The sequence below is a fragment of the Schistocerca piceifrons genome, chromosome 8 (genome assembly GCF_021461385.2).
Source record: "Schistocerca piceifrons isolate TAMUIC-IGC-003096 chromosome 8, iqSchPice1.1, whole genome shotgun sequence".
NCBI lineage: Eukaryota > Metazoa > Arthropoda > Insecta > Orthoptera > Acrididae > Schistocerca > Schistocerca piceifrons.
Window position 1 is genome coordinate 36,397,720 of NC_060145.1, and position 26,690 is coordinate 36,424,409.

At 44.6% G+C, this 26,690-nt stretch overlaps 1 protein-coding gene across 1 annotated transcript in view; it reads left to right on the plus strand.

Moving 5' to 3' along the window:
* The window catches only part of LOC124711455 (fibroin heavy chain-like), an 83,115-nt gene that overhangs the window by 31,566 nt on the left and 24,859 nt on the right, over positions 1–26,690 (plus strand). The window contains exon 2 of the mRNA XM_047241548.1: positions 19,863–20,157. Coding sequence (XP_047097504.1) covers positions 19,863–20,157 — 295 coding nt within the window. The remainder of the gene's footprint in view (positions 1–19,862; positions 20,158–26,690) is intronic.

A 26,690-nucleotide genomic window follows, 5' to 3' on the forward strand; every position in this document is an offset into this window, starting at 1 on the left:
ATTGAGTCAAACAGAGCTTGGATGGCGTGTACAGGTACAGCTGCCCATGCAGCTTCAACACGATACCACAGTTCAAGAGTAGTGACTGGCGTATTGTGACGAGCCAGTTGCTCGCCTACCATTGACCAGACGTTTTCAGTTGGTGAGAGATCTGGAGAATGTGCTGGCCAGGTGTAAGGGGTCCATAGGCCCTTACTATAACTTTGAACTTGGCACAGGTCGATAGGACGAACAATCGATTGCGACGTGTTGAGAGAGATATTGTTTTGAGATGCGCCAGTGTGGTTGGCAGGTTTAGGTGTGTGAAGGCCATTGTTGAAATAGGGCCTTTAACGGAGAAGGGTGTCGCCATCGCCGTGGTTAGACCCCTATGTAATAGATTAATACCGGGAAAGTATCAGTGACGTTACTAGTGCCGATATTTGGTTTCGCGTCTACCGCGCCGGCCTAACTTTGGATTGCAGTGTTGGATGCAGTGATGGATTAGCGTGTGACGAAAATGGAAAATGAAGGAAGCCTGTGCTGAGATTAGCCGTAATTAGATATGTATGGCGAAGGCAGTGGCTGTCTCCTTTTTTGTGTTTTGAGAAGAATATAAGTTCGTAATTAGTAAAACTGTGTTAGTGTTCCTCATTACCAGACATTCAGTATTACAGTATTGAGCAGAACGAACTGGAAAGTAACAACTTCCGTAGCAGTCAATTCCGATTACCTGCCCCATTAGGTTCACGGTCATATTAATAATAAATATTGGACTGCTATTAGATCAGATCAGGTCGGGATAAAAAACGGAAGTGTTACACAGGGCACAGGTCGAACATGTTCTGTATCCGGAAAGGCCCCTACAGGACCTGCAACATGCGGTCGTTCATTATCCTGCTGAAATGTGGGGTTTCACAGGGATCGAATGAAGGGTAGAGCCAGGAGTCGTAAGACATCTGAAATGTAACATCCACTGTTCAAAGTGCCGTCAATGCGAACAAGAGGTGACCGAGACGTGTAACCAATGGCACCCCATACCATCACGCGGGGTGATAGCCACTATGGCGATGACGAATACACACTTACAATGTGCGTTCACCGCGATGTCGCCAAACATGGACGAAACCATCATGTTGCTGTAAACAGAACCTGGATACATCCGAAAAAATGACGTTCTGCCATTTGTGCACCCTGGTTCGTCGTTGAGTACACCATCGCAGGCGCTCCTGTCTGTGATGAAGCGTCAAGGGTAACCGATTCCACGGTCTCCGAGCTGATAGTCCATGCTGCTGGAAACGTCATCGAACCGTTCGTGAAGATGGTTGTTGTCTTGCCAACGTCCCATCTGTTGGCTCAGGGATCGAGACGTGGCTGCACGATCCGTTACAGCCATGCGGATAAGATGCCTGTCATCTCGACTGCTAGTGATACAAGGCAGTTGGGATCCAGGACGGCGTTCCGTGTTACACTCCTGAACCTACAGATTCCATATTATGGTAACAGTCATTGGATCACGACCATCGAGGGCAGCAATATCGCGATACGATAAACCTCAATCGCGATAGGCTGCAATCCGACCTTTATCAAAGTCGGAAACGTGATGGTACGCATTTCTCCTCCTTACACGAGGCGTCACAACAACTTTTAACCAGGCTTCGCTGGTCCACTGCTGTTTGTGTATGAGAAATCGGTTGGAAACTTTCCTCACGTCAGCACGTTGTAGGTGTCGCCACCGGCGCCAACCTTGTGTGAATGCTCTGAAAAGCTTATCATTTGCATATCACAGCGTATTCTTCCTGCCGGTAAATTTCGCGTCTGTAGCACGCCATCTTCGTGGTGTAGCAATTTTAATGGCCAGTAGTGTATATTATCACTTTGTCACCAGGTGTGTTAGCGCTCCAATAAACCACGCGAACTCATCCACTTAAGTTTACTACATGTTCTTTACTGACGCTATTACAAACAGCCGGTTTAATACGGTTCTAGCGACTATATACACAAACATCTCGCAACTGTAGCAGAAATATGAGCATGGCGAGGTAACATAACCACCTCGTCTTCAACTCGACAAGCCTACATGAGAAATGAATATCACTAAGTCTCTGCCAGAAGAGCACTTTAGGAAGTCTGCCTGGGAACTAACCTTTATCAAACACATCGGTAGGCCTATCGGATGTCAGGTATAGTTACGGGCAGACGGTACATTGTGCTAGGCTCGCTTCCCCCTTCCCCCCCCCCCCCCCCCTTTCTACTCGATTCCCTCATTCTCCCCCAACTCCATAGCTTTGCCGTTACGTTTTGGTATTTACTAGTATTAAATTCTTGTTTCGTTGTGTCAGTCAGTTCTGTGTCAGTCTTACCTAACAATTTATCTAGAATAAGCGTGCAAAATGGCTAAGCAGGGATGGCTAGAGGACAAATGTAAGGGTGTAGAGGATTATCTCACTAGGGGTAAGATAGATACTGCCTACAGGAAAATTAAAGAAACCTTTCGAGAAAAGAGAACCACTTGCATGAATATCAAGAGCTCAGATGGAAACCCAGTTCTAAGCAAAGAAGGGAAAGCAGAAAGGTGGAAGGAGTATTTAAAGGGTCTGTACAAGGGCGAGGTATTTTAACACAATATTATGGAAATGCAAGAGGATGTAGATCAAGATAAAATGGGAGATAAGATACTGCGCGAAGAGTTTCACAGAGCACTGAAAGACCTAAGTCGAAACAAGGCCCCAGGAGTATACAACATTCCCTTAGAACTACTGACAGCCTTGGGAGAGCCAGTCCTGACAAAACTCTACGATCTGGTGAGCAAGATGTATGAGACAGGCGAAATACCTTCAGACTTCAAGAAGAATACAATAATTCCAATCCCAAAGAAATCACGTGTTGACAGATGTGAAAATAACTGAACTATCAGTTTAATAAGTCACTGCTGAAAATACTAACGCGAATTCTTTACAGACGAGTGGAAAAACTGATGGAAGCCGACCTCGGGAAAGATCAGCTTGGATTCCGTAAAAATATTGGAACACGTGAGGCAATACTGACCTTACGACTTATCTTAGACGAAAGTATAAGGAAAGGCAAACCTACGTTCCTCGCATTTGTAGACTTAGAGAAGGCTTTTGACAATGTTGACTGGAACACTCTCTTTCAAATTCTGAAGGTGGCAGGGGTAAAACACAGATAGCGAATGGCTATTTACAATTTGAACAGAGACCAGATGGCAGTTATAAGAGTCGAGGGGCATGAAAGGAAAGCAGTGGTTGGGAAGGGAGTCTCCCCGATGTTATTCAATCTGTATACTGAACAAGCAGTAAAGGAAACAAAAGAAAAATTCGGAGTAGTATATATCTTCCATGGAGAAGAAATAAAATCTTTGAGGTTCGCCGATGACATTGTAATTCTGTCGGAGACAGGTACTGGGAGATGAAGAAGCTTGCACAGGATAGAGTAGCATGGAGAGCTGCATCAAATCAGTCTCAGTACAGAAGACCACGACAACAACAAGCTTTCATTTTAATTTTTGTTGTACAACTCTAATTTCCTCCAGGAGGATCGTTAGGTGTTCTTGCTGTTTCTGCACCAATGTGTATCAGTAGCTCGAACTGCCGAATACACCCTTCCCGCTCATCACAGAACAGTCAAAGCAAAGAATCCAAGTGATCAATATATTTTATTTACTGTTTAATACCTGCGGGGGACGACTGTATCGTTACAGGGTGCTGAGTTACTTTCGTAAAGTCTGTGAGTAATGCAGACTGGTCGCTCGTTAAGCTGCTTGATGTAGATAATTTCCCAGAAGGAGAAAGGCTGTTCTGTGAACATACTTGCTATCTCAGTACAAATAGCAACATTAAGGCAATAATTACAAATGAAGCATATATGGTCATCATTAACTTTTACAAATGGGCACTATATTGTACTTTATTTCGTACCAGCTAGGTGATTACAAAAGTAAATGCAGTCTAGGTACACAAAATTCGATGTGTGGAACATTGATCCCTCCTACAGTAATTGTCACTCTAAAACACACTTAAATGAACCACAAGGCTGATTTCTCACGTTGTGGTTGGAATGAGCAACATCGATAATGAACAGCAGATAATACGCGATCTCTGAAGTGCTGAGATCTCGAGAGAGTGAGCTAGCATCTGTGTGAGAGGGGAAAAAGAAAGACGGGATCCTTGGTGCTTACCTGATGTGGCGGTGAACGTAAGCTGCTCGAACAAACGGCAGGAGGCTTCACTGCAAGCAGCGTCATGGCGAGCGGTGACTTAACAAATGATTGCGCTAGTTTCAGAGGCTGTTACTTATGTATAACATGAATATGGTCAGCCGCTAAATTTCTACCACATTACAGGCCACGTGGTGTGTAAGACGAAGCCGCCCGCATTCGCCTACCCGGATACAATTGAGGTCCAAAATGAGAATTATGTACCGTCCGGCGTTTCGGTAGACAGAGCTCTTACATCTCGCTGAAGTGGGACTAATTTATGGTGGAAACCTTTTTGGTACGTCCTAGAAAGCTACCTACTTCAGTAGTCAGTGGAACAACAGCAGGACAATTTTTTCTTTTTTTTCCCCAACGTCTGATTCCCAATTACATTAACTATGAACTTAATTAACAAAGATCTTTACATGCCTGAAAACCACAACACCTATGCCTCACGACGATAGCACCGTTGTTCTCTTCTTAGCTTTTATAAATACAATCTACGAAAATTGACGTTTTGTCCGAATCTCTTCACGAATTTGGACTTCCGACGCTAGCCTACCGTATGAAGCTGAGTAGGAACGCACGATGTCTCGAAGGAAGCGCAGCACATCAGTAGACAGGCCAGCATCTACAGCCTTAAGGTTAAGGCGAGAGCGTGAAATGTGTAGGCACGCCGGGATCTAACCTCCAGGTCGGTCCTGCTGGATGAAACAGCGCCTTTCACCACAGGACGCGGCTCACGCGGCGGAAGACAAGTGCTTCGCGGTTTCCGTCTTTCACTCCCGTTCAGCAGTTAAGTGCAACGTGATGATCGTGAATGTTCCTTTGGATATCGCACCATTTTTGCTTGTATGGGAACCTTTGATGGAAATCCGACATCATTCGTGCGAAATCTCTTTGATTAAATTCAGATAACCGATGTTCATGGCATATTGCTCGATAATTCGCTTTCGGGTTACGAGAGTAAGGCAAGAGAGGTCAGGACTCTGACATAGGCATATAGACAGTCATCTTGGCCTCGTCCAATGCACAAATGCAATAGGACATAAAATTGCTAATATTATTGGTAGAAAGTACTTTCCGCTGTACACTGTGCTGTTCATGACCATCGGTCGCGGCAGTCGCTCTTTTCAATTCTGAGCGTACAGTGATGGAAATGGCCGTGCGGTTCTAGGCGCTACAGACTTAGGTTGGTTAGGTTTAATTAGTTCTAAGTTCTAGGCGATTGATGACCTCAGAAGTTAAGTCGCATAGTGCTCAGAGCCATTTGAACCATTTTTGAAGTGATGGAAATGAGTCTTTGGCGTTATTGGCCGGGAGGCCCCTTGTGGGGCAGGTGCGGCCGCCTTGGTGCAGGTCTTATTACATTCGACGCCACATTGGGCGACCTGCTCGCCGGATGGGGATGAAATGATGATGAAGGCAACCAACACAACACCCAGTCTCTGAGCAGAGAAAATCTCCTACCCTGCCGGTGGAAAGTTAGTACAACGCTACGGCAAAAGTCTAAATCGAAGGGGGAAGGTGTAGCTAAGTACTGCAGATAAAACAGTTTTGAATTTCACTGTGATTTACATTTCACGACCTATCGGAATATACACTGAAGAGCCACAGAAACTGGTTCACCAGCCTAATATCGCGTAGGTCCCCTGCGAGCACACAGAAGTGTCGCAGCGCGTCGTGGCATGGACTCGACTAATATCCGAAGTAGTGCTGGAGGGAGCTGACACCACGAATCCTGCATGGCTTTCCATAAATCCGTAATAGTAAGGGGGGAGGGGGTGGAGATCCCTTCTGAAAAGCACATTGAAGGCATCCCAGATATCCTCAATAATATTCATGTCTGAGGAGTTTCCTAGACTGCGAAATTGTTTAACCTCAGAAGAGCCACTCTGCAGCTATTCTCGACGAGTGGGGTGTCGCATTGTCCTGCTGAAATTGCTCAAGTCCGTCGGAATGCACGGTGGACATGAATGGATGCAGGTGATCTGACAGGATGCTTACGTACGTGTCACTGTCAGAGTCGTATGTAGATGTATCTGGGGTCCTACATCACTCCAAATGCAAACGGCCCACACCATTAAAGAGCCTCTACCAGCTTTAACAGTCACCTGCTGACATGGAGGGTCCATCGATTCATTAGGCTGTCTCCATACCCGTACTCGTCCATCCGCTCGATACAATTTGAAACGAGACTCGTCCGACCAGGCAACGTGTTTCCAGTCATCAACAGTCGAATGTCGGTGCTGACGGCACCAGGGGTAGTGTAAAGCTTTGTGTTGTGCAGTCATCAAAGGTACACGAGAGAGCCTTCTGCTCCGAAAGTTCGTATCGACGATTTTCGTTGAATGGTTCGAACGCTGACATTTGTTGATGGCCCAGCACTGAAATCTGCAGCAATTTACGGATAGGTTGCACTTCTGGCACGCTGAATGATTCTCTTCAGTCGTCGTTGGTCCCGTTCTTGCAGGATCTTTTGCCGGCCACAGTGATGTCGGAGATTTGACGCTTTACCGGATTGCTGACATTCACGGTACACTCGTGAAATGGTCGAACGGGGAAGTCCCCACTTCATCGCCACTTCGGAGATGCTGTGTCCCGACGCTCGTGCGCAGACTTTAACACCATGTTAACACTCACTTACATCTTGATAATCTGCCATCGTATCTTGATAACATGGCATTGCAGCAGCAGGAACCGAACTAACAACTGCGGTAGACACTTGTTGTCTTACATAGGCGTTGCCGACCGTAGCGCCATATTCTGCCTGCTTACACATCTCCGCATTTGTATACACATGCGCATACCAGTTTCTTTGGGGCTTCATATATAAGGGATATAAGTGCAGACATTGTGATCATTCGTACATTAGTATGATGTACCCACTTCAGTCTGGTAGTTGTTTTTTTCTCTGCGTCTAAAAGTCTTCCCGCCGGTACGTCACGTATTATACTACCTGATTTTCTTGCATCGTCTTAATTGTTGCTCCACCAAGTGGACAGGGCGTGTCAGGTCGTAACTGCATCACTAAGTGGACAACGCCTGACAATGTGTCAGCAAGAACTAATCGTTTTGCATCCAAGCGTCGTCACATCGACCTCTGATCTACTGATAGGAGAACATAAGCATTAATGGGTTTCTCTTGCCCCATTTACTTGGAGGTAATAACAACACCAAAAATATCATCTAGTACTAATCGTGTAGTTGCTAGTCTGCAAATGAAATAAATGCTGATGAAATTTTCTTTAGCACACCACCCTCAACCACCAATTAAAATATCTGCACTTATATCCCTAACACCCTACATATATGTGTATTGGCGTGGTTGTCTAGCAGGTAAAGCAGCATACTCCTGCCCCGGAAGTTCCGGGTTCAGTCCTGGGTAGGGGCAGAAACTTTTCCTCGTTCCTGTCTCTGCAGGATGGCTACAGGTCCATTCAGACAAGTATAAAACTGGTATCAGGGATTTATCTCGGGGACAAAAGGCGGTCGGAGCGATGGACGCGTTGCCGTCCCCGTCCTAGTGCTACGCGGATAAAGGCTACACTCTACGATCCTTCAAGCCTATAGCCCGTCACGGGCTTGTGCTGTACGACACACATACAGGGACCAAGATTTCCGTCTCTCGAAGCAGTGAAAGAAACAGTGGCAGGCGTCGTCAAGTAGCTCTCAGAGGAAGACTTCCAGCCCTGTTTCCACCAATGGAAAATTCGCGTAAGATTTTTTAGGGATACACATTGGGAGTACATTGAGTCTGACAGTAACTAAATATATATATTTTGGAAATAAAATGATTTACAGCAATAGGCACGTAGTTCTATGGGCACACCTCGTCTAGTGAAATGTACAAAGGCCGGCCGAAGTGGCGGAGCGGTTCTAGGCGCTACAGACTGGCATGGATGTGTGTGATGTCCTTAGGTTCGTTCGGTTTAAGTAGTTCTAAGTTCTAGGGGATTGAGGACCTCAGCAGTTAAGTCCCACAGTCCTCAGAGCCATTTTTTTAAATGTACAAAAATATGTAAATAGCGATAAAATGAAATATCTCAATCCTGTTAACATAATTCGTGAACGTTTACACTTTTCAAGTGCTTAAGAGTGAAAGAAAGGAACTGTAATTCCGTAAGCACCCAGGCTCTACTAATAACAAAGTGATCTCGAAAGCCTATGGCTTAGGCGGAACAGCAGTGGAATGGGAACTCGTAACAGCTGCTTGGGGATGTTTTTATTAACGCCGCAGAGCCTCGTTCCAGGCGCTCTTATTGCAGCTTTTCTTTGTCCGCAGTGACAGTGACAGTGAAGTAGCCACTGCGAGCTGCTGCCAAACGAGCTTCATTGCTAACACCTGCCGTCCGTTCTAAGCCTCCTGGGCCGTGACGAACGCGAAGGAGCGTGTTGTGCTTCCGGCTTTCGGTTTACTTATAGATAATTTGGACCAGCATGAATCGTTGGATGTTCTCATGTCGTTATAAACTGTGCTTACTTTAATGTTAGAAACGTTATCTGAGGAGCGTTTGTTAATCCGAATAATTTACTTTTGGACGCAGCACACAGGCACTCGCCGTAAGGCACTCGCTTCTGTAAACTTTCCTTTCGAATCAAATACCAATTCTCGCCGTACTGGAAATGTATAAACAGTTTTCTTTCTTAAGAAAGACTGGCAGTATCATTCTGCTATACATCTAACTTCATGTCCAGCGTAACTAAAACGCTCAGCTATAGTAGGTCAACTCTACAATGGACATCTGTCAAAAAATGGTTCAAATGGCTCGCAGCACTATGGGACTTAACACCTGAGGTCATCAGTCACCTAGACTTAGAACTACTTAAACCTAACTAACCTAAGGACATCGCACACATCCATGCCCGAGGCAGGATTCGAATCTGCGATCGCAGCAGCAGCGCGGTTCCGGACTGAAGCGCCTAGAACCGCTCGGCCACAGCGGCCTGCTGGACATCTGTCTACGCCTGATTTTTCTTGATTCAGTTGTTGTATTACATTTAGCAAAAACTTTTTCTGGTTACTAGACAGCGGCCCGATTCTGGAAAGAGACCTATGTTCTCTTCAGAATACCTCATACGATTAAGATAAAAATCATATGAACAACAAAAGATCGTAAACTGGGTTTTTCGAACTCACGAAGTTGGAAATTAGAATTTCAAGTGGAACATCGACTTGAATAAGGGATGGGTCTGAGGAAGGTGTGTGTAAACCTATTTCGTAATAAATATTCGTATGCTGCATTGACGTAGGTGGTGACACCTGGAACGGCAATACATCATTATCTGTGATGTTTTCATGGTGTTGGTTTTCCTATAAGGTTACGTAATGTCGTAGATGTACGAATACCCAGTAAAAACTAAAGAGAAACTTAGTGGTAGGGTCTTAACAGCCTGTCCCTCGTGTAAAAAAAAAAAAAAAAAAAAAAAAAAAAAAAAAAAAAAAAAAAAAAAAAAAAAATTACCTGGGCCCGTGGGAGAGGTGTGAGAAACAATACGCGCCATTGTAATGCGTATATTTCGACTGATTTTCATTACTTCGAACATTTGCTACGGTATTAGGATGATTCCTTATCTCGGGGCATTAATTTCACTATATTTTGTACAATTTTAATTCCACGTAGTGAGACAGTTCGCCATATTCTGAGGTATTGAAGCTGAGCTCCGAACTGTTAGTCGGATGTTACCGTCAAACTGAGTGTATGCGCAATACAATGGTGGCTGTGTATTCTGTGAGGATCAGAATTCTCACAGTTAATATTTGCACACAACGAACAGTCGTACTTAATTCATTCATTTATTTTTCACGTTTCGTGGATTACGTGGATAAGGAAAAACATCGGAGATATGGAACGAGTTTAGGTATCCATTAACAAAAGGTAAGAAAACTATAAAAATTTCTTATGTTCTCTGTATTATACATACGCTGTCAGTTTACTGTCTAATACTGTTTGCACTAACACTTTCTAAATTTTACCTGATAAATTACAACGACAACTGGCACGTCGTAAAAAATTGTTGACTGGTTAGTTAAATTAAATAGTTGTTGTTTATACGGCAATGGAAGCTTGATATTATCTGTTAGCATTTATATATAAACTTTACTGCTACCAGTCACGATTTTCTTTTATTCATAGTTTAAATGACGCGTTTCGGGAAACGATTCCCATTTTCAAGTGTGTTTTCTCTGTGTACCTTGCCATTTTTACATACCGTTTTAGATGTGTGAAGTTCTGCTTTGTTTTGTTGACTTTATTAAAATACATAAAAACGCGCAGTTTAGTTAATTATCGATTTTCATATGTAGTTAGTGGCGAAATTTGGAAGAACTTTTACATTCAGTTGACTTTCAAGAAACCATATATAATGGACAAAATCTAACTGCATTGATTTATTTAAAGAAAATTGCTGCCTTCTACATCTGTAACAACAATGACATACCTGTCTGGTGGACATGTAACTTCAGAACTATCATTAATACTTGTCATGTAGCTAAGAAGAAAGTCTAGTGCTTTAATCTAGATTATCAGATAATTTACAGAAGATACTGCTGATGGGACACGTTTCTAATTTCGTTTTGAATTGGTTGTGGTACCCAACTTGTTACACACTGTCATGAACAGATGAAAATGCTTCAGGCGTTTTGGCTACACAGCATAGTTACAATTCTTTTCTCATCAAAAGTAAAAAGGGCATTGTCGTAAGTAACATATGTAAATCCAACGTAAAACTCTATTTTTTCCTGTAGAAAGATTACACTTGCAGCCAATAGCATCTTAAAATTGATAATATTTGCCAAGGTAGCAAGGAGCAACAGCAAGTGGTAAGAATTTATTATGTAGTATACACCTCTTTTGAATATTACAATTTGCAACTAGAAAATGGATGCTTGCCATACAAAACTGTTCGAATATAAATGCTAGTATTCAAATGTGACTCAATATTACGTACAATGAAACATTATTTCGTCACTTACATCTACCATTGTACGTCTTGCGACATTAACCTGATTTGAATTTATAGCCAAAGAAACCATTTCGTCTTAGTTATGGAAGTGTGAAAAGATGGTTCTTTGGAGTAGGTACTGGTATTCATTCTTGCAGGAGAACATCGAAGTATTTATTTCACCTTAATGATTGCAGTGAAATCTTCTAAATAATAAGACAATAATTTGATAATTATTGGTTTATCAATACATGCATGAGGGCAGTGTTATACGCTTTAGTTTTCTCCTTATATTTTGTAAAACGTTATTTTGTTGATGACCAATCACTCGAGATGTTAATGAGTGACACGTGATTGGCTCAGTGTTCAAGTGCAAATTAAAAATCCAGAAATCTGGGCTTCGATACCCCGCATGTCCTAAGGATTTATCCTTTCACTTACTGCTTCTTTCAAATCTATCAATGACTCATGTGTGTGAACAGTTTCGAATTGCAGCGTGCTTCCGAATCAACATGAAAGTGCAGCTTCCCAAACAGCCGGCTGGGTACGTCTGTTGCAAAGTCGGAGGAAGGCAAAGATGTACCCTTGTCGAAGCACAGTGCCAGTAAAGCCTTCGGTGTTCAAACTAACCGTCGGGCTTATATTAACATTAACATTTTAGTACGAGCTACGAAACGGGATGAGTACTTCCTCACTCTACGCTGGAAATGAAGGTGGAATCAGCCATGGCTCATGAAGAAGCCCAGAGAGAAAGAGTGGGTAGTTGGGTCAGGACGGCCGATCCGTAGTGAAAGCTAAATGAGAGTCGGGAACGGTACTGTCAGCCGCCAAGCCGACAGACCGGCAGGTGGTAGCGCTGTAGAGGGACGTCCCAGCCGCAGCCGCAAACGGTCACGCAACAATGCCCTGTGACGTCACAGTGTGCGGAGGGCAGTGGGCCAAGGTCAGGCAGGCTACGGGCAGATACGAGTAGCTGTGACGTGACCTCCCCGGTCGTTTCTTAGCCGCGGACAACTGTCGGCTCCACTAGCGGCTGTGACAACACTCTATGTGCATTCTGCAAGTTCACTCTAAATACTAGATGACCCACAACCGTAGTCGGAATCGCCAACGCACACCTGGCTCATAGGTCTCGACTCTGAGGTAAGCCGGTTCGAATTCCGGTGGTGGAAAATTTTCACTGGCTGCATTTGGCCGGCAAGGGGAGAAGAAGTGGTTGCATCAGTTTCCTGATCATCACTGTTTGTGACGTGTCGTACATTAAATTCGAAACCTCTTTGCAGTGTCTCGTGAGGCGAGGGCCTGTGACACTGTTGATGGTGAACTGTCGGATGGGGTGCAGTTCGCGAGGCGTATGCTATGTGCCGGCATCGGGGTTTCATGCTCACCTTTCCCTTCATCCATAACAATACGAACCCAACACTAGGCTGTACCAGCACTCACCAGTGTTATCTATACGACACAGACACACATTTGACACTTTATAACAGGCCAGAGAAGGCAATGGAAGATCATGTACACCACGACCTTGTCTAGAACGGCGATGCAGCTACATTTTCTCACCTATGCTCATTCCCTTAGTATGCGACTACTCTGACTTTGATACCTTAGACAATGAAGCGAAATCTATATGAAAGTTAGCTTTCGGTGTTGTTTTGTGACAGAGACAAAACCTGTTAAGTTAAAACACTTTTGTATCATCATTAATAAATGCCTTTACGGGGTAAATGTAGTGGGAGACAAGTATAGGAATTCAGGCACCTTACTGCTCGTTTATGTTGAATGAAAATCTTATTTACTTCAGATGCAAATATAATCTCTTAAGAAAACAGGGACTGAATAAATGAAAATGAACGAACAAATGTGTTCAAATGTGTGTAAAATCTTATGGGACTTAACTGCTAAGGTCATCAGTCCCAAAGCTTACACACTACTTAACCTAAATTAACCTAAGGACAAATACACACACTCATGCCCGAGGGGGGACTCCAACCTCCGCCGGGACCAGCCGCACAGTCCATGACTGCAGCGCCTTGACCGCTCGGCTAATCCCGAATAAACGAACATATCAACACATTTAGAGCTATTTCTAAGCGCTAAATAGGGTGAAATGAGCTTCTTCATTATTTCATTTGTGCATTGACTCCATATTAACTTGAATCCAATTTGAACTGAAGTTACGTTTTGGTTATCTTACGACCATTAACGTCTCGTTCTGGCATTAGCACGTGATTATTTGGTCGTTTGAAATTGATTAATATAAGACCAAATCCACATCTACAGCTGTACTCTGAAAGTAACCGTTCGGTGTGTGACGAAATGAACCCAATGTACCAGTTATAAAACCCCTTTCACCAAACCTGACGAAGTCTCCCGTTCGTATTCTAATTGTGAATGGTACCCAGGAAGTAAAGTAGTCCGTATTCCGCAGCATGAACCAGAGTCTAATTTTAGAGTCGTGGCTATTAGTCGAAATGTAGGGAGAAGCAGTTTGTATGTAGCTTAATTTTGGAACGCGAACTCTCGGAATTATGTGAGTATGTTTTTTTTGCGATAACAGCGCTTCTTATAGTATTTCACAAAGCACTGTCATGCTGATTGTGGAAACCAGTGGGGAACTATACTGCTATATTTCTCTTTTCTACAGCTTCGGTTAATTCAAACTGGTAAGTATCCCAGACTGATGAACTGTACTCCAAATGCGTTGAACAATAATGTTATAAGCGACCTCCTTCACGTAGATTACACTTTTCCAATAAACCGTTCCGCCTTCTATTATAAGCGACCTCCATCATGCATATTACACATTTTTTCGTTCCAACTTCTAGCGTCCCCTAGTCTAGATTTATGAAATCACTCGGCATATTCTCTTAAATGGTTCAAGACGCGGCTGATAGCATTGATTGGTCGGGCACCTCCCTGTGTTCTACTGTATCATCTGCGAAAAGCCTCAAAAGGCAACATCAATTATCCAGCATGTGATTTACACAGATCATGAACAGGTGCTGCTCTATGATACTATCATGAGAAATGACAGACTCAGCCTTCGCTTCTGTGTTAATACCGAAGTACTCGGCGTATTCCTGCTGCAGAATCGTGCGCGATCACAAGAGATTTGCCAGAAGTATTGGTGATATTAGTTCTCTACACGAGTGAAGAGAATCCTGCCAATACGTTACGCTCTGAACTAGAAGCTGGGTTCAAATCGCCTGTTCTCACGGCGAGATATCCACCTGTTTCCCAGTCCTCTCCCAGTACGGTGTCCCTACTCTGAAATCTGTGCCCCGAACGAATGTGTGATGGACGGTATTTAGGGAGATACCAGTACTGTTATGAAGAAGAAGTGACGAGGAAGTGAAATGAACTCACTGTTAGACAAACTTGGGGCCGATCGCTGCTTATCCCCTGGACATAGTGTCCGCTACGATTGCAGCCAAGTGTGAAGCGTGTAGACACTGTTTAGGTGCTAGAGTTCGGGGCGACCTCAGCTCGATGCAACGTACTGTGCTGAGCGTTAAAATTACAACATGAGAACTGTTTGTAGCAAAGGTCATATTGGCCGAAGTGTACTAAATATTGGGATATACGAATGATTAACGTCTCAGCACAATCGCATTAACCAAGTAAGAGTAACGCCATCGACATTGCGTATACAGGGTGTCTCGGACTAAAGGTCAATATTGTGGGATATAACAGGAACTATCTTTCGTGCAATAAGCATAGGCTCTAAAATGCATACTTTAAGAGACATGAGTGCTTGTTCAGTTCAAGAGATGAGTTTCACAGTAGTGAAGATGAACAAGCGCTCATAGCACTTAAGGCATGCACTTAAGAGCCCATGTTTACTGGACGTTTTTTCCTTGCTTTGGTCCATACTACTTTCTCTTAAGTAAGGGAAGAAAAGATCTTTCAGTAGCAGATATTTGTTTCACAGTATCGAAGATGTAGGAGTGTTGATAGCTGTTAAGGTATACAGTTTAGAGTTCATATTTACTAGACTTTTTATCGAAGAATCATCGTTCTCACCATAGCTCTGAATACTGACCATTCCTCCAGGGATACCCTGATGCAGGTTTCTCATTGAGGAATCGCGTCCGAGTGATGAATGTTTTAGGAAGGGCGTGTTGTACCTCGTGTGAGAAGTACGAAAAAGTATATTAGCACTTGTCGGAATTCGACACAGCAGGGCTATCGTGAGTGCAGTGTATTGTTTAGGAATAATGGTGTTTGCGTTTAACGGGACCCCCCGAGTCCCATTTGAATATGGAATCGACGGGTTCGGGAAGGCCATACCTAACGTCAAGTAGGACACAGCAGCCCGTGGGAGTAGAGCACCGCTGGTAACCTCGGCGTTGAGCGCCCGTGTACGTTCCTCCTCCTGCTGTTAGCTCACTAAATGACACACATATTGTTCGCTAACACGTGCAGGATCCTACAGCAGACCACGTAACTCGAGTTCGAATTCAACAACGTAACACAAGACTGGCTGTTGCCTGTGCTCGCCTGGCCTACCTCTACGCAGAGGATGTGTGTCTTCAGCTCGTTTTCCAGGTCTCGCACCCACTGAGAACATCTGGTGATGGTGAGGCACGAGACTGGCAAACCATTAGTCGCCAGCCACTGCGACTGATGATCACTGTTTTATAATCGAAGCAGCATGAAGTGATGTACCGGTATCGGTCACCCAAGGTCACATCCTCTCAATGCCCAGCCGACTAAGACGTTGCTGCAGCTATGGGTACTGAATTTCGCACCCTTTATCTCCAAAATATACACAAACTTATCATATATTTCTCCTACTATAGAGCTAAGTAGGTTAAAATCGTGTACCTTAATGTTTAATTCTGATGAACTACTTTCAATGATCAGTGAGTATCCCAATTACGGTTAATCATACGTCTTATATATTTAGTAACATGATAAAACACATAAATCATTGAAAATACCACCACGGGATACCACAAACCTGATTTTAGTACCAAAACTGGTTTTTGATAAAGAATAAATTTTCAAAATAGTGCAGCAATATAGGCAAAATTCGCAGTAACTGTTCACTATAAAAAAACCAAAACACACGTTATTAAGAGTCCAGAACACTCAGGCTCTATTCCCCCTTCCACAATGACCCTGAATACAGATTTTTTTCAAAACATGATTGCTCCTTCTCTGTCCTCCTCACATGATGAAGTCGAAAAATCTTGTTTTTTTTCTATTTCTTTAAGCCCGTCTAGTCTTTCCAACGTTTTCTGTTTCTGTGTCTTCTCTACTGCTTGGCTCTTTGGTTCTTCCCCCTAAAAGGTTTTCGTTCTATGCTTTTCTTTTCTTCATTCTCTTTCTTGCTTTTTCTTCAGGTACGAAACAATGTTTCTAGGGAGTGCAGGTCAGTATTACCGTTCTGCTTAGTTGCTTTTATTGTCCATCAAGCCAACCTTTGGAGAAGGCACTGGAAGCTTTGGTGACACAGAGAATGACAGAGGTGTACCATAAGTTCCAGCAGCCGCAGTTAGTTCGCCAGATGTCATTTCCGAAGTCCCAGCAACAGCTAACCACTCATCCTGTGGTTCTCGAAATTTTTCGGTAGTACAAGATTGAGAAAGTTTGCCTTGGCCCACCTTAACTTAAGGGACGTAATCTTGAAATGTCTCACCAACCTCTTGTGGGGCTTTGCCTTGTGGTTTTATTTATTTATTTTTTTCCTCTCTGTCTGCTGTACCAATTTTTGTCCTAGAGTGCAAAACTGAACAAAACATGGCGTCGGAAAATTAGTATTCACATTACTTTAATCCCAGGAACATTGAATCACACTGAAAAATATGCTTCATCGAATTACCTACTTACCTGTTCCGAAGCAGATAATGTTTCACTTCAAAACTCTGCTCCCAGGACGTCATCACCGGAGAAGCTTTCAGCACTAACATTAAAAAGTCTACAAGGGACAAAAACAGTCTTTCAATACTGAAGATTTCCTACAACTTCCCGAAAAGGCCGCTGCCACAGTCTGATTAAAATTACTTGGTAGCTGACATCCGTCACTTGCCGCTACATTGTCGCCACATCCGCTGTCGGCTACAGCTGATTGTAGGCGACATACAAACACGGCGGGTCTCTTCAGAAATGCTGTTAATGTGTAACGCGGAGCAGCGTTGGAAGCGGCTAACGCGACGTATGACAGAAACGGGAAATGCTCGGTCCACAGGTGATTTTAAATGACCAATGACTGAACTGCGGCAGACAGCGGGTTTCGTAACCGTTCATTTAAACTCGTGTTCTAACCTTATCACAATCTTGTGATGTGCAATCTCACCGAGAAACGGCGATCAACAATCTGCGGCAGACCTAAGCTCACAATTGGTTTGTTCAGAGCATTTAAAGCTAATTTTTACGAGCAAACTGAAGGTAGAAAAATTTCACCATGTGTTTGTTTGCATAGCCATCTTTCACAGCAGCATTTCAGTTTTAGCGGCAAAAGAAAACTGTAATTATCCCTGTCATTGGTTTCCTGAAACTACCCTCACAATGGCGACATGGGATGCCGCGTTACCAGCTGATGAGAAGTTCCGGTTGGCACTTTCTTGGATATTATAGGCAAAGGCAGATTCCAAACGAAAAGAAGATAGGAAGAAAAATAAGAGCAAATATAAAGTTCTATACGATAATGAAAGTGACGCAGCGAAGTATTAGAAACAAAGAAAACGTATTTAAGCAAGTTAACTTAACATAAATTATAATCAAAGTTTTCTTACAAGGTTAAGACAAATAGAAAATTTAGCTGCGTTGGACGAGATTCGAACCTTGGTCCTCCTACAAGTAACATTTGTACAGATATCACTACGCTACTCCATTACAGTGCACTTGCTCATGTATTTATGAGTTTGGTGTCTGCGTTGCCACGACTACTTGACAGCCTTAAAAAATTCGGCTTCGTGCTATGTCGTGTGAAGCTTATCTAATATAAGCCGATCTCTTTGATTATAATAGCTGTATAAATGACGCTGAATAGCGTCCTGGGTGGAAGGATCCAGTAGTGCTGTGTATTTTGTTAGCATCGTTGTGCGTGTATGTATGTCTGTGTGTGTGTGTGTGTGTGTGTGTGTGTGTGTGCGTGTGTGTGTGTGTGTGTTGTATTTGATATGGTTTCCATGTGTGATGAAATACGAAATGAAAGGGACAGACCCAGGATTCGGGAGCCAAACACGTCAAGGAAGAAAGGATAAGGAATTGGAAGTGAAGTAATTGTTGTGGCAGTTTTGCAACAGTGAACGGATCTGCGTGACGTTGAGCAACCTGATTGGAGGGAACCAGCTACAACTCGCGAAATGTCAACTTTATCTCACCAATACCAGCAATAATGACAGAGTTGTTGAGGTACAACATTTGCCTCGCATACTTGGTTCTACTCAGCTGTCCAATACTGTGTACGCACAATGCCATTTTAATGATTAGTTGTGTACAACTCTATTGTTTCGCTCAATACATCGGCGGTAAAGACGACATTTCTTTTTTTCTTTTTTTCGACTTTCGTAATGGGTCTGTTTGGACTCTTATCGCTAGCTCTCGAGCTGTTTGTCTGTTCTCGTTCTTGATCGTAGTGCGAGATTCCAATTTTGGTGCCCCTCCCACTTTCATTGAAATTTCCCCCCTATCAACTCTGATCTTCGCCTCCCCCTCCGTACCTCTGTCCTTTTCCTGGGCTCCCTCTTCTCCCCCTCCCGCCCATCCTATTTTTCCCTCTTCCCGACCTACCCTCTCACTGACTCCCTTGTCTCCCCTGAGCCCATTTGCAATCTCCTCCTCTGCCTTTCCCCACTCACTCACGTGTCTGCCTTCCCCACCCCACCCTCCACCCATCTTATGAGTCCTCTCCCTCCTTCGGCTAGGCGCTTCAGTCTGGAACCGCGTGACCGCTACGGTCGCAGGTTCGAATCCTGCCTCGGGCATGGATGTGTGTGATGTCCTTAGGTTAGTTAGGTTTAAGTAGTTCTAAGTTCAAGGGGAGTGATGACCTCAGATGTTAAGTCCCATAGTGCTCAGAGCCATTTTCACCTCCTTCGGCTCCTTCCTCCTCCCCTTTTTGCTTTTTCCTCTCCTCCCTGCCCCCCCCCCCCCACCCCTCTTCAGTCCGGGACGCCACCCCTCCCCCATCTGACCTAGGCGGTGATGCGTCAGCTCCTTGCTAACTTTTTAGTGCATTGTTTTAAATGAACTGTAAGTGTTGTGCGTCTTTTCCGAAGTGCAGCAAATAGAAACCATACTGTCGCTGGGTGTGATTTTTTTTTTATCTCTTGCGAAGAGAAACCAGTCTGTCGCCGTGTATTTTTTTTTATTGTCTGTCTACTATTGTACTTATCTGCTTACTGTGTTCTTTTCTTAGCATCGTCAACTCTTGTTTTATATTTTAACTTCCACAATTTTACGCCATTTTTCAATTTAAAAGTCACCGTTTTTATCGCCTGCTTTTATTGTTTCATATCTTCTTATTATGTTTATAACACTTCTGTAAGCTGAAGAGCGGCGTACTAAGCTGCTGCCAGCCGCTCCCCGCCTCCCCCTCTCCACCCCTCTCCCCCGAAGGTACGGAGTTCGAACTGAGAGGGAGCTCTGCTGCAGTGTAGTGCATCCTGGGGACGGTCAATGATTTTGTATCCGCCTGGATAGTAAAACTATCATCGTCATTTACCACGCACATTGAAGCAACTGTTAACGGGCTGCGGTCTCGCTGCAGGTGCCGGCGTTGGCGCTGATGGCCCTAGCGGCGGCGTCCCCCGGCTACCGCCACGTGCCGGGCATCCCGGCGGGCCGGCGCGCCGAGTACTACTTGCAGAAGGCGGCCGGCGGCTACCTGTTCGGCTACGACACCGGCGACGCGGCGGCCCACAGCCACGCCGTAGAGGCGGACGCCGGCAATGAGCTGCGCGGCCGCTACCAGTACACCGACGCCGCCTCCGGCCGCCGACTCGGCATCTCCTACACTGCGGGCCGGCGCGGGTTCCGCCCCACCAGCGTAGACCTCGCCGCAGGTCAGTAGCTTGCGCCATGCACTCACAGCACATTGCGCAACACAATTAAAGAGTCACTTTTTCGATACCCCGTAATTTTCCTCCATTGCGTGGCCGAGCGGTTCTAGGCGCTACAGTCTGGAGCCGCGCGACCTTTACGGTCGCAGTTTAAAATCTTGCCTCGGGCATGGATGTGTGTGATGTCCTTAGGTTAGTTAGGTTTAAGTAGTTCTAAGTTCTAGGGGACTGATGACCAGAGAAGTGAAGTCCCATAGTGCTCAGAGCCATTTGAACCATTTTTCCCCATTGCAACGTGGAAGTTTGAAATTTTCCTCAAAAGTGCCTACAGACATCTTCTATAACGAAACTTCCTGGCAGATTAAAACTGTGTGCCTGACCGAGACTCGAACTCGGGACCTTTTCCATTCGCGGGCATGTGCTCTACCAACTCAGCTACCGAAGCACGACTCACGCCCTGTCCCTACAGCTTTACTTCTACCAGTACCTCGTCTCCTACTTTCCAAACTTAACAGAAGCTCTCCTGCGAACCTTGCAGAACTAGCACTCCTGAAAGAAAGGATATTGCGGAGACATGGCACAGCCACAGCCTGGGGGATGTTTCCAGAATGAGATTTTCACTCTGCAGGGCAGTGTGTGCTGATATGATATGAAAGTAGGAGACGAGGTACTGGTAGAAGTAAAGCTGTAGGGACAGGGCATGAGTCGTGCTTCGGTAGCTGAGTTGGTAGAGCACTTGCCCGCGAAAGGCAAAGTTCCCGAGTTCGAGTGTCGGTCCGGCACACAATTTTAATCTGCCAGGAAGTTTCATATCAGCGCACACTCCGCTGCAGAGTGAAAATCTCATTCTGGAAACATCTTCTGTAACACTGAGCAAGGGTGGCGCCATGCGACGTCACCTCGCCCTCGACAAAGCTTCAAACAAGTTGTCGATACATGTGAGAAATGAATAAAAACACTAGAGCTCTCAAGTTCATATGAGTTGTAAGGTAGGTTAATGACGTCACACTGGCAACAAATTTCTCCAAAATTATGCTAAACATCTCCGTGGACATGTCAGGTTATCGGAAGGTCTCATGTTATGAAGTTTTCCTTGAGACATTTGAATCTCAACTCTATAAACGATAAAGACGGCGAAGAAATGAATTAAAATTTGAGCAACAGCCATGACTTGCACCCAGGTCTCCTTGCTTACTAGGCAGGTGTGGTAACCACTACATCACCACAGCAGAATAGGTAACACAGATGCATGGACTACCCTAGGCCACTGTCTTCCCTAACACCAATTCATGTTAGGGTTGACACTGGACTAGGGCAGGCCATGCAGCTGCAATAGGTATGCTGCTGGGGTGATATAACGGCATAGTAAGCAAGGCGACCTGGATGCAAATCCTGGACCTGGCTCAAAATTTAAATCGTTTCTTCAGCTTCTTAACGTAGATGGGAACGTCACCATACTCCCTCTTACCCACGTTCGTATGACGCTTCCGTGAAGGAAGTTAGATACGCAATACCCTGCGATGAAATCACGACATTTTCTTATGAGGGATCGAGGAAAATATTTCAAACAAACCGCTGCTCAGAATCGACATGCAAAGGTCTTGGGAGTTGTCAATGAAATTATGCCCTCCCTTTGCCCGTTGATTCCCACACATTTCGCTATCTAAACCAACCATTCATTGTGCGATGTCCGCCCCGGTAGCTGAGTGGTCAGCGTGACAGACTGTCAATCCTAAGGGCCCGGGTTCGATTCCCGGCTGGGTCGGAAATTTTCTCCGCTCAGGGACTGGGTGTTTTGTTGTCCTAATCATCATCATTTCATCCCCATCGACGCGCAGGTCGCCGAAGTGGCGTCAAATCGAAAGACCTGCACCAGGCGAGCGGTCTACCCGACGGGAGGCCCTAGCCACACGACATTTCCATTTATAGTGCGATGAGCAATTGGATGAAGTTCTTGCCAATCTTTGACATTACCGGCACGGCACAGACGATTCAATCCCTCTAAGGACAGCGTGAGCCTTCATCCACACTGAACATGATGTCATCCCTTCGCAGTGTAGCGCGACCGCAACTAATACTCTGGTGTTTAGGCTGAAATCACTAGGGACCGTTCGAAACCACTGGACGAAATTTGAACGTACTCCGAAGCAGCAAAGAATGTTAACCTTTTTCAGCCTGAAGGCGACGTCGCAGGATGCCCCACCTCTGCACCGTTTAAGAGGCAGCTTTGAGACAAATTTCAGGCTTTCGTGCCGCATTGGGAGACAAGTACGGGGCTTCTAAGAACTGACGTATTAATCGTGTTGCCCAGTGTGTATACAGGTGCGGTCTCACTCCATCGCAGTCCTCTGCATAGGCTGCATGCACACCAGTGTCAGCGTCATTTTCTCGCTCGTTGAAGAGCCACGCACACTACGGCGGTGAAGCTGCGAACTGTGCTCGCAGCGATCTCACATCGTCGCCAATCAGTTGACTTTGTGGGACAATAGGGCTGTGTACAGGCGTTCACAACCCTAGAAGCAGTTGCTGTCACGCCATCACAGTTGCATAGGTTTGGATGTGACATTGTTTATTGAAGAGATGAGCAAATACCTTGAAATGTATTAAACGTCTTCCAATGAGTATGTCGATAATATTAAGAATAGACTGGCATGGTTTGAAGTTTGTGAGGTGTTTTACAGGAATACAATGAATCACAGACAACTGTGTAAGTCAGAAAAGGAAGAGACCCTACAGTAATGGGTCAGAAGCCTAAAAAGTAACTTCCCGAAACGTCCGAAACAAACAGAATTTCCCTTGTATGCTCGTACAAGCATAGGTTACTAAAAGTTTTCCCAATACATGATAGTTGTGAGTGCCCACTTTGGTTTTGTATTGGGTAAAGTTTGACGTTATCAAAGTTGTGAGAGTTCCTTGTTGTTGTAAACCTTAAATTACTTGTGTGACGCAAGCACTTCTTCAATGTGAAGACATATACTTTTCATAGGTGACATTTTTCTATGTTACGTCAATGTATTATTCACAAATATAACACAAATATAATTATTACTTTGCATATTTTATGTTAATTAAACGATTTATCAATATTACACCAACATGTTTTATATATGATACAGTAACTGCTATTGAAATCGTACAAACCTCAAACATGACACGCATCAGGAGTGAAGCTGACGGCAAGTTATATTTGGTGGTGAAAGGGGTGTGGGGGGGGGGGGGAGAGGAACTGTGGGACCGGTAAGAGAAAGACACCGTAACACACAGCGACACACAGCGACCCCCAGAACCGAATCCTGGATGCTCGCCTGTCTCTGATCGCCCAGTCACTAACTGTTGAGGTGTAGTAAAAGTGGGAAAAGTAGTAATTCTATGTATCTTTTCCCGTTACGGAAGAAATTTTCATTACTCTTGAGATATAACATTTCAAATTTACCACACCTGACTAGATTTCACTGATGTAATTTCATGTCACTGCATGTTCATAGATTTTATCCCTATAGATTCATTAATTTTATTTCATTGAATTTAATTCATTTTAATTTGGAACTGACGTAATCATTTATTAAGAATCAGCCGGGCAATTATATACATTCAAATACAGTGTTGACCACCATCAACAGAACCAACATCCATTCCTAGCATGGAATACGGTCCCATTCTGCGACTACACAACTTATTCACCCAGTCGATGGTCAGTCTTTCCTAAATCTCTTTCTTTTGGGTAGTTACTGGCGTATTTCATAGGCCAAACCAGTCTCTGGCACTACAAAAACGTGACGATGCCATTTAGTAGATTTGTTCTCGTCGCGCGGTGTAGCCCAGTGGTTTTGGGTGCCTTGTCACGGTTCGTGTGGCTCCCCCCCCCCCCCCCCCCCCCACACCCCCCCACCTCCCGTCGGAGGTTCGAGCCTTGTAAGCCTAGGAACCGATGACCTCAGTAGTTTGGTCCCATAGCAACTTACCACAAATTAAAAACAGAAAAACGCCTGTGCTCTTGCACATGATGTACCATTTCATCTATATGCAATTGTTGTCTTATATTTTAACTTCTCACTCTGTCCCTCAACGTTACATCACTGAGAAAACGCGTAAAATTCTCATCGGTGCGCTATTTCTTGTGCGTCTGTCATTCTCGGGAAGAATCCGACATTCACTTCTATACAAGGTGGTCGAAAACAATCAGAAAAGTTTGAAAGGGTTATGCACGGTAGCTTGCGGTGAGAAAAAATTGTTAAGAACAAAAATTCCACACGTTGCGCTGTTTTCGACTTAACTGGCATTGATGTTAGCGAACGAGGCCGTTGAGCGCACAGATTGAAATCGCTTGACAGATACAATTAGCGGTTCGCATGGCGTAGACGATAGCGCATGAGACTACTCTGAATTTGGCTCGGATTCATTAAACAATGTTAGCATAATTTTTCCTGCGGATGTCCGTCGCTGTATTAGGTCACTGTAAAATTCGCAGACGGAATAGACGACTGCAAATAGGCGTGGGTTTATGAACCAATAGCGAGTAGCACAGACAAAAGAAGAGACTGACAGTCAGTACGTTTACACGCGACACATCTTAACGAAAGAGAACCGAATTTCGTAAACCGTTTTTTGATTATGTGTTTACAAGTTAAGTTCTGAAGCGGATTTTCTAGCCAAGAAAAGTATGGCGTCTGGAAAACAGCTCTTCGAGTTCCTGATTTAGTTAGCACAATTGGCATTTCTCTTCAATTAAATATCAGCGAGAGGCAGCTTCATGCTTAGTCCAATATTTCTCCTTCTCTTTCACTGCACAATAAATCACTCCGTCCATATTAGCCGAATATTTTGAACACAAGACGTAACCTGACGACCCAGGCACATTTCAAAAGCAGTTGCGCGTCTACGTGGGAGCGAAAACCGAGTGTGGAAGTGGAAAACAGGCAGCTAGAAACGGGTTTCCAGAATCGATTTTGGAGTGTTTACATGACCAAATAGAAACGTTATTGTGAAAACGGTTTACGAAATCCGGTTTTGGGAGCCCCATGTAAACGTAGTGAGTGTTTCAGAGTGGAGCGCCTGAGGTGAGCGCCATAGCGGAACTGCAATCCGGAAGCAGCCCGGCACCGAGGTGTGGACTAGAAAGCGGGCACCGCTCTCAGGACGTTCAAAAAGGAAGAGTGCGGAGTAGAGGGCCGGAGGAGGGGGAGAGGGGGGTGGTGGAGGAAAGCCGAGGTGAGGCAGGTGGATCACCCGCCAGCGGCGACGCCCACATACTGTGTTCGCTGGCGCCTCCTAACAACACTGACGCAGCACTTCTTTCGACACCTGCAGTCCAAGCGAGCGCTCGTTTCGCGCCTCAACACGTTACTCATTACGAGCGACATCGTAATAATTAACCGGTAGAAAAAGAGAAGGTGCAAGGGTCTTATCACGTATGCTGCCTGAGTACTGTGACATGTAAACGATCTGACAAACGGTGTGAGCAGCAAAATACCATTGTCTGCTGGTGGCGTTGTAATGTACGCGAAAGTATCGCTTTTTAGTGACTGTACGAGGAAACAGGATGACTTTGACTATTGTTCTATTAGTTGTGACGAGTGGCAGCTTGCTCTATATGTGGAAAAAATGTAAGTTAACGCGGATAAGCAGGTAAGATAATCGTGCAATCTAAGAGCATAGTACTTAGTGGCGTACTGTTTCACGCTGTCCCATTGATTTGTCGGCTTCGATTTGTTGGAATTTGTAGCTCATCTATAAAGCAGACAGCAGACGGCGAACAGTACACTTGTGCGACACATTTTGCGACGCTGCTGAGTGTTTGGGATTCCCTGCTAAGCTGAGTTAAACGAAGACACAGACGCAATTCATAGGAATGCTGATTTTATTTGATACCGGTATTTTCAGTCAACACGCTAGTAGTACGGAAATGCTCTGTGAACTCGAGTGGAAATCCCTGGAGGAACAACTCGTTCTTTCGCCAAACACAATCGAGAAAGTTAAGAGAACCGGCTTTTGCGAAAGAATGTGGAACTATTCTAGTAACACTAACATACGAGTTTTGTCCGCAAAATACGTATAAAAGTTGAATAATGTCTTTATGTTACAAGTTGCAGTCACCGCCAGATGGGAGTACTGCTGTAATCAATCCCATCAACGCTCAGTTCGAGTCAGAGCACTCTGCGTGAAGGTAGGAGTGTGCGGCAGCTTGTTGAGAGTTACCCTTTTTCACCTGCCGTCGGCATGGAGCTCTCTCTGATTGAGGAACAGCGCGTCAACATCAAGTTTCTTGCAAAGCTAGGCAAGAATGGCCGTGAGATTTTTGAGTGTTTGAAATAGGTTTACGGAGACAATTCTCTGAAGGAACCAAACGTGAACAAGTGGTTAAAAAGGTTCCGTGATGGCCGAGAAGAAGTGAACGAGACCCTCGCCCAGGACGCCCGTCGACATCGAGTTCCGATGCAAATGTTGAACGACTTCGGGCTTGTGTTCTTAAAGACCGTAGATTGACAGTCAGAATGATTGCTGAAGAGCAGTCAATCCCCAAAACAATCGTTCACGAA